This window comes from Miscanthus floridulus, chromosome 2 (assembly GCF_019320115.1).
Source record: "Miscanthus floridulus cultivar M001 chromosome 2, ASM1932011v1, whole genome shotgun sequence".
In the NCBI taxonomy this organism is placed as follows: Eukaryota; Viridiplantae; Streptophyta; class Magnoliopsida; order Poales; family Poaceae; genus Miscanthus; species Miscanthus floridulus.
Window position 1 is genome coordinate 118,414,964 of NC_089581.1, and position 17,445 is coordinate 118,432,408.

Below are 17,445 nucleotides of genomic sequence, written 5' to 3' on the forward strand. Positions count from 1 at the left end.
GTTCTAGGCCTAAGGACATGGATCCGGATGAGCCGCTCCGGGATGGTGGAGCACCTGCCGCCGCCTTGTCCAATTGGCTGGAGCCAGTGGATCCAGCCCTGAGGACACGGATCTATGGCCGAGGAGGCCGGGTCCACATCGATGGCCGCCGATGGTTGCTGGAGATAGGGAAGAGGAATGCTTGGAGGTTTCAGAGGTGGAAGTAGTGGATCCACCTCGAAGGCCACCAGAGCTTGCCGGACATGGGGAAGAGAGCCAGATACTGAGCATGGCCCCCACATGGAGAGCTCACGACCCGCACCTAGGCTTCTAGGTAGCTCCCTCTGGTGGCGGCAAGGGGAAGGGAGGAGGTGGTGTTGGGGCAGCAGCGGTGGCGGCGACTATGGTTTCCTATGCCCGAGCCGCCCATGCAGGTGGGTGACGCAGGCCTCCATGACGCTTGCAATTAAAGATATGAAGGCACGTCGAATCGGTGGCCTCCTAGGGGTGTCCACGTACGTTCTGTTTATTTGGTGCGTTAGATAGAAATTCCACGACTCAGATGAAGCACGTCACAACCGGTCTTCCTCCGTGTATTTAGCAGTGGATAGATGAAGCAAGTGGACGCATTCAATGAAGTATCGCTTCCCTAGTGATTGTACCCGGCACACAAATGGACGGTGGCACATAGCAGGGGATGGTGGATTCTCGACATGCATGGCTGGTGCCTAATTAGCATGGTGGTCGGCACGCATATGAGTACGTGTGCATGCATGCTGCTGGGGCCTTGCTTGCTTTGCAGAGCTGGGCTCCACCATGGTCCTCTCATGTAAAATGGTGCTCCTTCCTCTTTCTCTCTCTCGTGTAAATGGTAGGCAACAACAGCTCTGCTCCTCCCCTCCTCTTTCTCCTCTCCATGCTCTCGCTCTCTCCCTCGCTCCTCGTCGCGACCGCCGAGGCTCCCCGCACCCTATGCGCGGTGCAGCAGCGTCCCCCGGCACAGCGCCATGGTGCGCCGTCCAACGCTGGTGGCCGTGGCCACGTCTGAGCCCCTGCTCTCCCCCGGCGTTGCCTCGTCCTGCCGGTCCGCGTGTGCTCGACGAAACCCTAGCTCCCTCTTCCTTACCATCGGCGGCGGCGGCGATGAAACTCGATGCCTTGATCTGGCGGTACCTCACCCTCTTCCTCTCCTACCCTGACGTGGGCTGCCCCAGAGCAGCAACGGGCGTCCTCTTCTTCTCCTCCCCCGACGCTGGCGGCTTCGGAGCGGTGACGGGTGAGCTGGCCACGTCAGGCCCCTACATGGGCGGCACACTGCCGTGGGTGGCCCCTAGAGCGACAGCCCCCGGCATGGTTGCCCCTTGTGCCACACCTGGGCAAGCATGTGCCACCCACGTGGTAGGGCCATCGCCGATAGTACGCCCGACCTAGATTCGTGTCCGTGGGCCTACGTCCTGTGTTTTCCTTCCTTCTCCTTTCTTCATTCGGCTTGTGGCTTATCTGTGTTGCCCGTGGTTTTGTAAATGGACATGCCTTGGATTTGCACATTACTTGGGCTTCCTTAGCTTATGGTTTCGTCTCTCCTCCATGCTATACTCGCGATGGCAGCTGCGCTGGTGCTGATGCTCCTTGGCTCTGAAGCCCAGGTGAGTTCCCACATCCTCCTCTTCTCTTGCTCCTCATTAGGCGTTGCAGCCCATCCCCTCTCCAGCAGGCAAACGGAATTGGAATGTCAAATTGTGTTGGTTTTAGAAAGGGGACACAAAGGATAAGCAAGATTGCTTTGCTGGGGTTCTTGTTGATCTGGGGGGACGACTCCATCTGCCTTCCTCACCTTTGGATAAGAAACCTGTGCTATGGTTTGTTGCTCTGTATGCTAGATTTTTGCTACCTGTAGTTTAAGTGTTCGATTAAATGCCTATTCAAGTTGTGATCCCGACAGCCTCCATAGCCCTACTTCATACGAATCAAATATGAGCAACAGCGTTATCCTAAAATGTTGAAAGGCATGTCTTGGAAAATTAATTTATAGGTGTTTCTTGTTGATGACTGATATCTAGCATCCACTAAAAGTGAAAACTTTATTAAAAATTAATTACTTCCGACATTCACAATCAAGAAATAGTTGTATTATTATTATTTTTATTACTCTTGGATTTCTAAGTCTCCAATCTCGATTCATGTTCACAGCTGATCTCTCCCAAACTAGTGTCACATGGACACTCACTCATTTCTACTAAAAGGGTGCCATTGCTAATTTGAGCACGAAACTCACCAAACACATAATATGAATACCTTATCTATTTTGTTGCTTCTTCCAGGCTTCATGCTTATAAAGCTCCAATTGTTTTATCATGAAAAATTTTCTGTTGAGACGACTTTCTAGCTTCTCAACATGTTTTAGTGTTCACAACCTATATCTGCACTTATCTTTCATTGCCTCCATATCAATGCTTGATTGTTGGCTTCTATGAAGGTATCTAATACTGAATATGATGAGCACAAAGGAAGAATAGCAATTGGACGGCTGCATGCAGGAGAACTTCAGCGTGGCATGGAGGTCAAGGTATAGATCTACTCTGCTTGTGCATGTTTTGGCATAATAATGTGAACATGAACATTCCAGTTAGAAAGTTATATAAAACATGGTAGTATCATAGGCAGGCTAAACCAAAGGAGAGATTGAAATTCCTGCTGAGTGAAAATAACCATTTACAGTGAGGTGTTATATGGTTCTTTACTACATATATGTTGGATAAAGTATTACTGAGTCGATGCCACAGTGCTAGTAAATTTCATTTCCAATATAATAAAATGTATAGCATTTTTTATGAGTACCTGAGTTTTGCCTTCTCTATTTGAGATTGGCGCCTTATGATTCATCTCAAATTTATTGAGGAAGTCTGTGAGTAAAGCAAATCATATATAAGATAAAAGGAACTGCTGGGAATAATTGAGGCCTGAGCAGCCTCCACATCTCTTTAGCTTACATGTTAGGCCTTGAAAGCTTAGCCCCTTGGATATGATTTCAGCACAAACTATGTCAGGATTCTTATGAGTTGCTTTGATCTATTAGTATAGGATGAGCGCTCAGTGAGTTGTGTCCTGTTTATTTCTCTACCCCATAATTAATTCTTCAAAATCCTACTTGCAATAAAACTAATGATAGTTCAGTAATGGAACACAATGTGATGAGCTGGATTTGGTTTGATTCTGTAGGTTTATTTAGTATCCATAATTAGAGAATATAAAATCGCTGACAATTAAAATGAACTCTTATTCCTGAAGCGCTCACTAAAATTAGTTTTGATACCTCTGGTTAAGCTTATTATGGTACCTGACTTCTTGAATTTTTGAGTCATTTTGTTTTTTGTCAGGTGGTTTTGACTCCAATAGTGGTCTGACATGCATCATTTTTCCTTCTCTTGCAGACACTCTTTATCATGTCCCTGTGCAACAATCAGCTCTTGTATCTTATTGAAAAGGAGTTAATCTGGATATTTGGTCACATTCCTGGGTTTTCTGCCACCCTTCCATCTGTGATTGCCAAACTCCATGCTGCCAAGGACAAGTACCTATCACCACCAGCCCCAGTCTCACCATACTCACAAATGGAGGTTAGCACCATCAGTTTAAATCTGTGACCCTTTGACTTTGAGCTTGAATGACCTGTCTTACGTACCCTTAATTATTCATCTCACTTTCTTATTGGTTCAACAATTGTACCAGGTACAGGAGAAACAGTGGAATTTCTCTTTTACATTTGTTTGGAACTCTATGGTGTGGCTTGTGCTTCTAAACTTCTTCATTAAGATAATCACATCAACAGCACAGAATTATCTTAAAAAGTAGCAGGATATGGAGATGGAACTTATTTCCGATTCCCTGCTCCTGGACCATTCTAAAACTAACTAGTGGCGCAACTAGTGGTGTTTATTCAGCTGCTAGCTACAAAGATTCTCCTTTGTAGCCTAAACTCCTGGCTAAGCCCCTGTAGATGATTTCAAGTTCCAACAATTAGTATTAGTAGTTATTCGTCTGTACAGTGAACAAAATCATGGGCTTGGTTAACTAGTCAGGTGATGGCTGCGACCTTTTGTCATTGTGCTTGTACTGGCAGTTCCTCGAGGAGGAGTCATTCTATTTATTTTTCGGACATCTACACCGGTAAACAGTAGGGATTGTTTGTGGACCACGGTTGGCTTTGTCGAGATGTATCCCTCATACCTGTTCCTCTTTATTTTTGGGACTTGAAATGCAATAGAAACTTGGGAGGATTCAACAATGATACATCACAGTGACAAGTTTACTGTGTTCATTTGTTTTGCCATTGGCAGCAGCAGGAGAAGGCTTCTTTGTTCTTGAGATGAAACGTGTCTGCTTCAAATTTCAAAATGGATTGATTGAGATTGCTTAGGTCTAGTCTGTATTTTGGATTGTTTGATTGACGGTGCTACCAAGCCAATCTCATTTCAAGATGGAGTCAGAAGTACACTTAATGCAGAAGCCAGTACATTACACTTCCTCAACAGTTTGGTTGAGTTCCTAGGGAGTTGCTTTCATTCAAATATGAAAGTGTGACGTAGAAAATCACATTTAATTTGTAAAATTTTAGTAATGGTAAATTTTTGTTGGATCTACCTACTAAACACTAGTGGCATCATCGGTATTACTGCCTGATTGTACTGTACCGTTATGAAAAAAATGCCATTCATTTTAAGTCATTTTTCCCAGCAGTATGTAACTGTATTTCTAAAAAGGCAACTTTAATTTGTTACCTCCTTTGCTATTCATTTCCAATCATAGCTGGTCTGCTTGCATCTGAATGGTTGCTTTTCTTGTAACCCGTTTGTTTTTTGCCTTGAGAACCCTAAGTAAGTCTAACGAGGTCTAAGGGTAAATCAACATAACAAACACAACGGATAAAGCAAAATGCATGTCCAAAACACCCTTATACGAGTACAACATACATGCACTCCCTCTCCCATTCTCGACACATTGTTTGGATCCTACGACCTGACGGTTCTTAACATCTACGGCTAAAATACAATGGAAAGATTACAACACTAGAGGATGGCGATGAAAAGCACTACTAACTATGAGTACATGTCCCCTAGGACAACTCATCTACTTCGTCGGACCAAACGGCTTCATTCCTAGCCTCAGTTGGTTCTTCTTCTGCAGTGGCTAAGGATCTGTCTCCTCTCGTGGTGGTGGCTAAGAGAGGGGAAGCAAGGACTCTACTTCTAATACCTTTGAGGGTGGAGGTGCTAGTGGTACTGCAACACCGGTTCTCCTTTTCGGTGGGTGGACAGGGATTTCCTCCAAGACCAAGGGTTCCTGTGTTTCTGTGTTAAGCATCCTATGCTTGGCCCTTGTGACCAGATAAGCATCCTCCAGCTGCTGGGTGTGCCAATCTTCAGCCTCCTTCAGGGCTTTCGCCATGGTAGTCTCATGACTTTCTGTGGCTGACACATTGGCGTGCACCTCAATGAGTTGCACTTTGAGCATCTTGGAGAAGATCTCGGTTTCCTTGGCTCAGCGGAGGCACTTCCTTAGCTCCGAGGCCTGCCGGTCATACTACTCATCTAGAGCAATCAAATACGTGGCCAGATGTACCACAGTTGGGCTGTCTTCTTGTACGTCCCGCCCTTGCAAAGCCTCCATGCGAGCCCTCCATACCCGTCGATTCTTTTCCAAAGGTGGAAAGAACTTCATGGGGGTACAAGCAATTGGCTCTTCATAGATCTAGCAAAGATGCCACAAGGCTTTGCGGGCCACAACTTGGTAGGTGTCGACAAAGCAAAACCCTATTGCGGTCACGTTCCAGGCTTCAGTGATATCAAGGAACTCCTCACTCTTCCCAATGTAGACGGCAACCTCACATTTCTTAGTACCATGCTTCTCATACTCATGACCCTCATACTCGGGGTGATCCTTGACTTCGTGTTTTTGCAAGGTGGCATATAGGATTTTGGAAAAACCCTCAGTGTTTAGGCAATAGCTGCTAACCCAGGCTCCTACCATCCTTGGTGGATGCTGGTTACAAGGAAGGATCGAGCGAGAAGCTTGCTCGGGAGAAAGGCTAGGTGAGCTAAGACTCACCGAGTGGTGGTACCAAGTGGCTAGGCTAGGCCTTTTGTAATGGAGGATAGGTCATTGGGCCTGGCGTAGTCCACCATTTAGTCTGGCGCAGAGAACAATAAAAGGAAAGCGATAAGATTTTTACGCGCACGAGACGAGCAGTGTTCGAGGCCATTCCCTAATCTATCCAGAAATTCACTCAGCAAATTTAAAAGCGCTTGACATCTTCACCTATGTAGGGTGGGTCAAAAGCAGGTGGACACATTTAATGCCTCCCCTCCATGCTACCATCAGATAAAAACAAGTCGGGCAGGTGGACACATTTAATGCCTCCCCTCCATGCTACCATCAGATAAAAACAAATCAGGAAGGTGGACACATTTAATGCCTCTCCTCTTTACCATCAGATAAAAACAATTCATCGACCATGCAGGAACATTTGTACTTACACATGCATCCATGCATCTAAGACACGGCTTGTTTGTGTGCACGTTGCTCCCGAGGTGGTCGATGGTTGGGGTTGGTTGCCAACAGGGAGAGAAAGATGTGCCAAAAAGCTAAGAACGGTTTCCCTATATGTTGGCAACAGTGAAATGATGTATAGGATGTGCATTCGTGCATATCCTGTTTGTGCATTATAGTGTCGCATTGCTGACAGATACACCATCCATAGGTGTCACGCGTGTCATATTGTGCATGACCTACTCGTTCTTGTTCTAGAGTTAGGTATGCACTATGGCTTCGTCCTCCGCATTCGCCCGTGGTTCACGCCTGTAGTGACCCACGTCTCCTCGTACCCTTTTTCTATGCTCTTGTCGGACCCTTGCCATGCAGTCGTACTACTCAGTAATGGCACCGCACGTCATTCGCCTCGAATGCGCGGAATTTGGTCGATTCATTCGTAGTGATCCCGCGCAGGAACCCTAGTGAACCGTGTTAGGACCATAGACCACTCCGCCATTATAAGTAGAGTCTAGCTTAGCCATTGGTACCACCACTCGACGCACTTTAGCTCGCTTAGCTTTTCCTTTGAGCCAGCTTTTCGCTCAGCCTTCCTCACAACCACTGCTAGAAATGGCAGGAGCCTGGGTTAGTAGTTACTACCTGAACATTGAGGGTTTTCCCAGAATCCTACATGCCACCCTACAAAAGCTTGGAGTCAAAGATTGTCCCGAGTATGAGGGCCATGAGTATGAGGAGCAAGGCACCGATCGGTGTGAGGTTACCGTCTACATCGGGAAGAGTGAGGAGTTCCCCGACCTCACTGGAGCCTAGAGTGTGACCGCAGTCAGGTTTAGCTTTATCGATACCTACCAGGTTGTGGCCCGCAAAGCCTTGCGGTACCTCTGCTAGTTCTATGAGGATCCCATTGCTGGTACCCCCATGCAGTTCTTTCCACCTTTGGACAGAAATCAGAGGGCATGGAGGGCTCGCATGGAGGCTTTGCAAGGGTAGGATGCGCAAGAGGATAGTCCTACTGTGGTGCATTTGACCACATACCTTCTTGCCCTAGATGAGCAATATGACCGGCAAGTCTTGGAACTGAGGATCTGCCTCTGACGGGCGAAGGAAGCTGAGATCTTCACCTGAATCCTCTAGGTGCAGGTCGCTGAGGCGGATGCCAGTGCTGCGGCTGCTGAGAGCCAGGACACTACCATGTCTGAAGCTCTAAAGGAGGCTAAAGATCGGCATGTCCATCAACTGCGGGAGGCCTATCTCATCACCAGGGCTAAGCAGAGGAAGTTGTTTGCTAAAAGGTAGGATGCCCCGATCTTGGAAGGGATCCCTGTCCACCCACCTGAAAGAAGGAGGACCAGTGTTGCAGTGCCGCCAGCACCTCCACCTTCGGAAGTGTCAGAAGTAGAGCCCTTGATTCCTCTCACTCAGCCATCACCAAGAGAAGATGTAGATCCATAGCTAAGGCGGTTGAAGAATCTGCCAAGCCTAGGAATGAAGATGTGTAGTTCCAAATAGATTAGTTGCCTTGAGATGTTGTACCCATAGTAGTAGTGCTGTTCTTCGCTGTCTTTCGGTATTGTACTCTTGCCGTTGTTTTCGTCCGTACTATTGAGATCGTCCGTCGTAGGGAAGGTGAATGTTGTGTCGTGAATGGGAGACTGAATGCATGTATGATGTACCCATAAAGACCGTTTGAATATGCATTTGGTTTATTTCCCTGTGTTTGTTGCATCCATCTACTTAATTTCTGTTAAACGTGCTTAGAGTTTTCAAGGGCGATGGTAGGTGGGTTACAAGAGAAGTTGTCATCCAGATATCAGTAAACCAGTTGTGATTGGATAATATAGGACGATGTATCGATTAATTGTGGATGTCCCAGTAGAATACTTGAATCTCTTTAAATCAAATCCACCGCTGAATTTGAATTCATTGTCCCTTGTTGTGAAGGGAACCCTTGTTGTTTGAATCTTCCCTTGCAATCTATGACCCCACCACCTTCAGGCCATGAAATTGGTAGTAGTTGCCTGGTTAATAGCTTATGGTGTCATGGCAAAACCGAGGGCTCCCTGTGGAACAACTGCCACATGGTGACACTGCTCGCCACGCGCTAGTATCGAGGTTGTTGACCAAGTACCTTTACCAAGTTACACCGTCATACCACTTTTGATACAAATATTCGGGTGTTTGAACAAGAAATCCACATCGGGTTGATGAAATAGTATTCTCTCAAAGTAAATAAGAGGAGGTGGTTTCGGAGGAAGTATGTATGTTGCGATCTCACTTCATACAAAGTTTGACGCATATTGTGGACAAGGAAGGGAAGGAAAGAAGAGCACCTGGGAAAAGTTAGCCTTGGGTAGTAGGGAATGCTTAGAAAAGCCTGGGTGGATGTCAAGTCCCAGGCACTGTGCCCAGCTCGACCACGCTACGCACGTCAGGTCGCTGTCACCGCGTGCCTCGCGGACGCCGTTGGTGTCGAGCCCATTAGCACCCTGTCCTCGCATGGCCTCGACATCATGCCACACTCGCCGTCCTCGTGCACTGTACGCTTCTCCTTTCCTCGGCCTCCGGTCCGCTCTTGATCCTCGCCCTCGTCCCTGTACCAGACCCCCTCCCTTCTTTCTTCTTTTGGGGACACGACCACCCGCATGCCACCCTCATCGAGTGAACTCTCTCTCCTCTCCTTTATTACCTCCCTCCGCTCGCTTGAGCAGGGAATGTGCCATGGCCGGCTGTATCTCCACAGCGTGAACCGGCAGCATATCCCATCCATGCCGTCTCCACTTCTGGTGCGCTGCGCCCCATCTTCGTTCACCACTATAAGATGTTCTTGGTCCTTGCTCTTCTTCTTCATCCCCATCCTTCTCGAATCTGAAGCAGAGCTACGAGATCCAGTCCTCATTTCGTCTGACTGAGGTGATGGTGTAATATAAGAATAAGGGATCTGATTTTTGAAGAAGTTCAAGTCTACAGTTGGTTAGTTTGGTCTTAGGGTTCATGATGTTTGACTTCTCAGTCTCCTGTTTCTGGATCTGTTGGTCATACGCCATGTTTTGGATAGACATTATCTTGTTGTTTCTCCATTGCCCTCGTCTATCCCAACTTCTAGAGTAAGCCTTGGTTGTGCTATGTTGCTCTTAACCATATAGCTTTAAATCCCAGTGTAATTTAGTGTTCGACACCGTGTAATCTTTCGTGTAATTCTAGATTTACGAAGTGTATTGTAGTTTCGCCTAAGGGGAGTGGATCCTAATTCACTCTTTTGTAAACCCTCGCGTTAGGAGAAGTACTTGTGTTGTAGTTTTTGCTATTTCCACATATAATGTAATCCTAGCCAATGCTGTACTTTAAATCTAAGTGTTAGTTGCTTGAGCCCAACTCCATCAAATACTTCTTTCTACTAACATGTCATCGATTTGCTGGCCTAGAATAGGCACCATGTAATGACAACTAACCTCTATGTTCGTTTACAGTATTGAGACAAATCTTCCGTACCAACACGATGAGAAAACATATTAGACATATAAGTCATATTTCTCAAGATTTTTCCTATACCACGTATATCACCCGCAGCGAAGCACGGGCAGCAGTGGCTAGTGAATATGATGATGGAAGATTCCCATATAACCACTTTAGGCTGTTTTTTATAGCCTTGTATCCATCTTAATTCACATGTGTTGCAGTGTACTGGGTAGAATTTAAACTAATTTATACACCCCCAATCCATCTCGCCTTGTTTGATATAGTCGGATGGGCATCAATCAACATATGTTGGGGTGAATTAGAGTGAATTTTAACGTAAATTTCACATAATTTCACGCCAATCTACTCCAACACATGTGAAATGAGGTAAATCCGATGGTATCCACACAAAGCCTCAACACACGTGGACCTTCGAGATTGCGGTCGTGCAGCGGTTGGCTGGAGTTTGGAGGAGGATAAGGCTGGAAATATTATATTAAAAATATAAAATGCAGTAGCACCTAGTGCGTACACACTGTCAAGAATACGTCGATCATGATGTTTTAGCGTCTCTTTGAAGATGGAACCATTGGCAATTTTTTCAGGCGTCAGCAGTGACCTCACCATCGCCAGCTGACCAAAAAATAAAATTGATTGCCGGCATGGGATGTTCCCCACGATTTATTGGATCCTCGTCCAAGTAATAGAGGCTCCTTAGATTGTTCCAACAATCTTGTTTAAATAAAAGCGTGGGGATGCTAGAAGTCAATCAATCAAGACAAACAAAAGAGTTGTCATCGCAGCAGAGGATGCTCTGCCTTTGTGTATATATAGACTCCCCGGCACTTCCCTCCCCAGTCACCAAGAATTAAGCCAACGAAAAGAAGAAAAAAAAAGCTACTCGTAGAACATTAGTGAGAGCCTGCAGTTCCAGCAATGGCCGGAGGAGACGACCTGAAGCTGCTGGGCATGTGGGCGAGCCCGTTCGTGCTGCGGGTGAAACTCGCTCTCAGCCTCAAGGGCCTGAGCTACGAGTACGTCGAGGAGGATCTCAGGGACAAGAGCGAACTCCTCGTCAAGTCCAATCCCGTCCATAAAAAGGTACCCGTGCTCATCCACAACGGGAAGCCCGTCTCTGAATCGCTGATCATCCTGCAATGCATCGACGAGGCCTTTGCCGGCACCGGCCCGTCCCTCCTCCCTGCTGACCCCTACGAACGCGCCATTGCTCGCTTCTGGGCCGCCTACATCGATGACAAGGTACGTACGCATCACCTCAGATCTTGCAATCGATTGCATGTTGACCGATCGTGTGTGTGGGTGCAGATGCTGCCCGCTTTGAACCAGTCGGCGATGGGCAAGACGGAGGAGGAGAGGGCTGAGGGAAAGCAGCAGTCGCTCGTCACGGTGGAGACCCTGGAGGGGGCGCTGAGGGACTGCGGCAAAGGGAAGCCCTTCTTCGGCGGCGACAGCGCCGGGTACGTGGACGTCGTGCTCGGCGGCCTGCTCGGGTGGGTGCGCGCATCGGATGAGCTGCACGGCGTCAAGCCCTTCGACCCCGAACGGACTCCGCTCCTGGCGGCGTGGTCGGAGCGCTTCGGCGCGCTGGAAGCCGTCGAGCCGGTGATGCCAGACGTGAGCAGGCTGGTTGAGTTCGGCAAGATGTTGAAGGCACGTCTAGCGGCTCCTCCGGCCGCCGGTGCAAGCAACTGAAAGCGCAGGTTATATCAGTCTGGACTTAGCTGCTTGCCACGTGTTTCAGAGTTTCAGGCTTTCCGCTAGTGACGAAAAAGAAATAACGGAACGCGGCTTTGTGCTCTGCACGATGTACGTTGCGGACTTGCCGTTGGTCAGTTTGTATGTGCAATGAGTGTTGCCATGGATGTGTCTTCAGTGTGTTACTTGTTTGTAAAAGTCCTACGTCCATTTACTACTTGTTTGTATTGCTTGTATTCGGCGAGATTGTAATTACAATATGGCTAGCCTATGAAAGAGTCGATGATTACAACAAGGAGAATTGCTAGCAATTTATATCCGAGACCAACTTGCCCTATAAGCTAAGGAGTCGTGCCCTAGTCGGAGTCTTGGCGTAATCCGGAAATATCCTTCCTTGAATAGGGTCGTCATGGGCCTTCGGGTCGTCTCTGATCCGGAGTAGGTAGCTGGCAATATGGAAGTCAGGGTACCCGGGGTATGGCATCGACATAAGCCCCCAAGCTTGTTTGTCAAATGCAACTCGACCATCTGTGTGTGTAGTCGGGATTGTCTTAGTAGGTTGGCTTGAGATCCGGGTGGTTAGACTCCACCCAAAATTGCCAGTCGCGACTTAAGACCCGATCTTGAGTAGGTCGAGAGAGGTGCGCTGTTAGGAGATGAGCTTGTTCTAGTGCCATCCCCGGGTCATCCTATTTTGTCAATCCCGTTTCAGACGCAAGCCAGGGGACGCGCAATCATCTATCAGTCGAAGCGCTGCGGTTGGCTCGGTTCCCCATGAGTACGCGTGGTGGAGATTTAATTTCTTTTTAATTGAGATGGCGGTTGAGATTCTTGGAAAGATGGCTTGGTCCTATTTAATTGGGAGAATTATGTATTTGGCACTGAAACATATCAGTCTTCTGCATTTGGCACTAAAAAATTTGAACTTTTTTATTTGGCACCAAGTTGAAATTTCCTTCCCTAGATAGCACTACCGTCCATTTGGGCCAGCAACGGCGTCAAGTGGCTGGTAAAATGACATGAATGCCCTTCTTTGTAGCAGAAATACATGATGCCAAATAGAGAAATAATAGATAGACAGATTGTCAAATAAGAAAATTATAAATATTATGAAACCAATCATCTTAAAAGGCATATCAATAAGATATACATCAACAACAGAACTTAATAAGAAATGGAACTGCAATGAGCTATAGATATAGCAGTACAGGTGTACTACTAACCAGAAGTACTATAAAGTATGATGTAATTGCTAATTCCCTTCAAAACATGATTTCAATTGACACTTACTAGTTATCATTCCCAACCACCATAATGGCTCATACAGATATGAGAAACCTCCAGAAGCTGCAGTGCATCAGCATAACAAAGGAAATCAGAATTATCCACAGGATATACATAAAAGCCCAAAAGACAAATATATCATTAAGCAAGCATTAAGAGTTATGTTCATGTGAAGCTCAACTTGAACAACAGTATATAGTATCAATGGTTTGTCCTAATTAAATAGCTTTTATGATACCTCAATAAAACAAAGCTTAGAAGAGGCACAACCTGCACGCCTTCCATTATCCCCAGCCTTCTTCAATCCAACTTTCTTGATCACAAAGCTAGAACCAATGAATGCACTAGATGACATGGCCAAAGCTAAGCCCCTCACATTGTCTAAAGACGCCACCATGTCTGGAAGAGATTTTTTCTGTCAAGTACTATAAAAGAACCAATTCCTACAATCATCTTTGTAGCAGAAATACGGTGATGTTACCCCCAAAACCTTTCCTTCCTCTTGTCATCAGCAATTCATCGAACAGATGCTGGGCGTTGCACAGATCGAGCACAAAGGGAGAGTGAGGCCGCGGCGGGTGTTGTTCGTGCCATCAGGCAAATTTGGCGAGGAGGCCGAGCACCTCGAAGCGCGGGCGGCGGCTCCGGCGGCTTGCCATCCATCTGCGCGCGCAACACCAGTGGAGCAGGAGTCCGAGGGAGAGGATCAGTGCGGCGAGGACAGACGGCCACATCTGCACCGGAGCATCGTGCTCGCGCCCACGCAGCAGCGGCGGTTGAGGAGATGGGGCCGAGCACCAGGGAGAGGAGGGGAGAGCGCCATGGGGCCGCGCATGACCGGGCGATGGAGAGGGCCGCGCCGCCTCCACCACACCGCGGGCTGGCCGGAGCGTCGGCCCCGCCGCCGCCACCGCGCCACGGCCTGGCTCCGCCGGGTGAGGTCGCTGAAAGCTCTAGTTTTGTTTTGGTGAATTGATGAAACCCTAAGTGCTAACCTAGTTTATCAAGTGCTCATGACATAGGTAGCACACTTCAAGTAGAAGAAGCTAATGAAGATCATAGCATGACAATGGTGATGGCATGGCGATAATCAAGGTCTTAAACTTGAAATAAAGAAAGAGAAAAATAAAAAGCTCAAGGCAAAGGTATAAACCATAGGAGCTATTTTGTTTTAGTGATCAAGACACTTAGAGAGTGTGATCACATTTAGGTTTGATAGCCGTACTATTAAGAGGGGTGAAACTCGTATCGGAATGCGGTTATCAAAGTGCCATTAGATGCTCTAACTCATTGCATATGCATTTAGGATCTAGTGGAGTGCTAACACCCTTGATAACATTTGTGAAAATATGCTAACACATGTGCACAAGCTCAACGGCGCTTTCGGGAAAATGAAATGTCTATTTCCTATTGCGTCGGATGCAAAATTCTTGGTGGTTGGCACATTTGAGCAAGGGTGAAGAAGTTAGAGTTGAAATAGAGTTGGTCAAAATGATGCTGGCGTCGGTCTACTGACCGGACGCTGGGTCACTCAGCGACCGGACGCTGAAAGGCTGCGTCTGGTCGAGCTGTCAGACGGCACAGTGGATAGGGTTGAGCACTAGACGCTGGTCTGCGTCCGGTCAAGGTGGACCGGACGCGTCCGGTCGAAAATACATGCCTCGGGGAGCTTACTGGAAACGACCGGACGCGTCCGGTCAGCTTCACAGCCGTTGAAATCTGACGAACACCGTTTGAAGGCGATGACACGTGGCGTCCATCGGGCGACCGGACGCTGAGGGCCAGCGTCCGGTCAGAGCGCGTTTTGCCCAGTGAAGGGGTATAACGGCTCTATTTGATGAGGGCTCTATTTATAGCCCCATGGCCGGCTCAAGGGATAACTCTTGCACATTTTCATTGACATAGCAACCTTGTGAGCCTAGCCAAAGAACTCCCACTCATCTACATCATTGATTCATCATCATAGTGAGATTGGGAATGATCCAAGTGCATTGCTTGAGTGATTGCATCTAGAGGCACTTAGTGGTCGTGTTTCGCTGCGGATTTCGCTTGTTACTCTTGGTGGTTGCCGCCACCTAGACGGCTTGGAGCAGCGAGGATCGTCGAGCGGAGGTGGTGATTGTCTCCGGCTCCGATCGTGGTGATTGTGAGGGGTTCTTGACCTTTCCCCGGCGGAGCGCCAAAAGGTACTCTAGTGGATTGCTCGTGGCTTGTGTGATCCTCATCTTATGTTGGTTGTGCGGCACCCTATTGAGGGTTTGGCGTGTGAAGCCAATTAGCGCGTGAACCTCCAAGTGAGTGAATCGCCACAACGAGGGACTAGCTTGCCGGCAAGCAAGTGAACCTCGGTAAAAAATCATTGTCTTCATCATTGATTCCGAGGTGATTGGTCTCCATTGTTATTCATCTTTGTGATTGATTGGTACTTCATCTACACGGCGGTATAACTATCCTAATCACTCTCTTTACTTTACCACAAACTAGTTGACAAGCCCTTTAGTGTAGCTAGTTGTGAGAGCTTGCTTGCTTGCTTGGTATGGCTCTTTAGTTAGTCTTTGAGAGCACACTAACATAGAATAGTGTCTTTGCTATTGTGTGAATAGACACTATCTAAACTAGAATTGTGGTAGGTGGCTTGCATTTTAAGTAGGCTAGCGCAACACTCGCTTCGCCTCATAATTGTCTAACCACTTTGTTAAGTGTTGTTGTAGAAATTTTTATTAGGCTATTCACCCCCCCTCTAGCCATTAGGACCTTTCAGTCGCCCCACCAGAGGGCACGCGCAGCTGGTGCTGGGCGCCGCCGGCCGCAACATCCTCTGCTCCATCATCCTCTCCTCCTTCCATCAATATAGGGTTTGATGTTTTTTTCTCGGGGAAGAAGCTCACGGACGCTCGGCCGCACGGGAAGTCCAAGAGAATTTGGATGCGTGAGTATCAGAGGGTATGTTGGTCACACTAAGGAAAAACTGACACGGTCAAAATAGTCAACTAACAGCTGAATGGATGAAATGGACGGTAGTGCCATATATGGAAGAAAATTTTAACTTGGTGTTAGATAAGAAAGTTCAAATTTTTAAGTGCTACATACGAAAGACTGATTTGTTTCGGTGCCAAATACATAATTCTCTCTATTTAATTAGGCCCGCTCGTGATGAATCTGCAACCTCCATTTCCAAATCTCGTAGCAAAGATGAGGAAGAAAACCATTGGCCGCAAACGTCCCCACAAGGTGCTGCGTCTGCTACTCACACAGTTGCCTGGCCAATCGGCCACGGCGGCGGCGTCGAGTAGTACGTCGTCGCCTCCAGCGTCCACTCCCGCGTCTCCATCCCCGACGTCCTCTGGAGCTCCAGCCCCGGCGGCAGCATTGCCGCTAGCAAAGACACAGGTGGCTCTAGCCCCAGCAGTCCCTGGAGAGGAACGTGAGGTCAATGAAGTCGCTTCGCCGGGATTTCCGGTAGGGCCTGCAACTCAGCCGGTGCCATCGGCGCTGGAGGTAGTGATCGAGCTCTCCGACGAGGGCGAGCCGGAAGGCTCAATCCCGTCGGCGGGTGCTGCTCCCGTTGCTCCGGTCTCCATCGCCGCTCCTGCCTCCGTTGCCTCCACCGCCCTCGACGTCCCTGGGCCCTCCGCTCCTTGCGCCGCTGGCTCGCCGGACACGAGCCGTGACGAAGAGATCACTAGGAAGCTCTTTGTTGAGCTAAACCATGAAGCCATTGGCATTCTGGGAGACGGCAGCCTAGTGATCCTCAGCAGCGACAGTGAGGAAGAGGTCACCGAGGAGGAGGAGAAGAACGAGCCCGCGGGCGGTGGGTCGCCGTCGAGGAGCTAGACTGCTCCATCCCACCAGCCAGCCCTCTGAGGAGCTTGGTGACAAGCGGCGGAAGTGCCTACTCTGTTATCTTAGATTAGGATCCCAGTTTAATCATTTGTAAATACGTGTTAACAAATTATATCAATGAAATGACTAGTTCCCGATGAGTATCTTGCTGTTGATCTACATTTCTTCACACTGTTCCATGTTCGAGTCGCCGCGGTCAGAGCCACGATACGCTTTACATGTGGGCACAATCCGGAATCGGGATAACATTAGCAGTGTCGTCCCAGTTACTGAGTTGATTCATAGCCCCGAGCTACAGGCCAATTGGGATGCTCTAGTCAGGTCAGAACTTTACTCACAACTCGGGTACAAAGTGCTTCTAAATTATTGAGAGAGTACTAAATCGTCAATTCTATTCTGAGAATAAAAAAGCGATGGTTTGCTTTGTGAATAACTTACATTGCAGCTGCCGAGCCATATTTAAGACTTGAATAGACTAACAACGCTGAGCCTGTCAATTTGTGGTGAGGAAAAAAATGGAAACATTTACCTGTTCCGTCAATATTGTAAGATTGTTAAACTACTTGGTTAGTCTTGCATAATTCTTCTTTCTTTTGTTATTTGAATCCTTCGTTATGC

The 17,445-nt window shown here is 47.7% G+C and overlaps 2 protein-coding genes across 2 annotated transcripts; both read left to right on the top strand.

Moving 5' to 3' along the window:
• Positions 1-10,723: 10,723 nt before the first annotated feature.
• On the top strand, positions 10,724-12,022 carry LOC136528479 (probable glutathione S-transferase GSTU6). The gene is made up of 2 exons (XM_066521447.1): positions 10,724-11,244; positions 11,311-12,022. The coding sequence occupies exons 1-2, from the start codon at positions 10,921-10,923 to the stop codon at positions 11,695-11,697; spliced, it is 711 nt and encodes a 236-aa protein (XP_066377544.1). The 5' UTR covers positions 10,724-10,920; the 3' UTR covers positions 11,698-12,022.
• A 4,154-nt stretch (positions 12,023-16,176) lies between these two features.
• Positions 16,177-16,818, top strand: LOC136536934 (predicted GPI-anchored protein 58). The gene has a single exon (XM_066529067.1). The coding sequence runs from the start codon at positions 16,177-16,179 to the stop codon at positions 16,816-16,818; it is 642 nt and encodes a 213-aa protein (XP_066385164.1).
• The last annotated feature ends 627 nt before the right edge of the window (positions 16,819-17,445 follow it).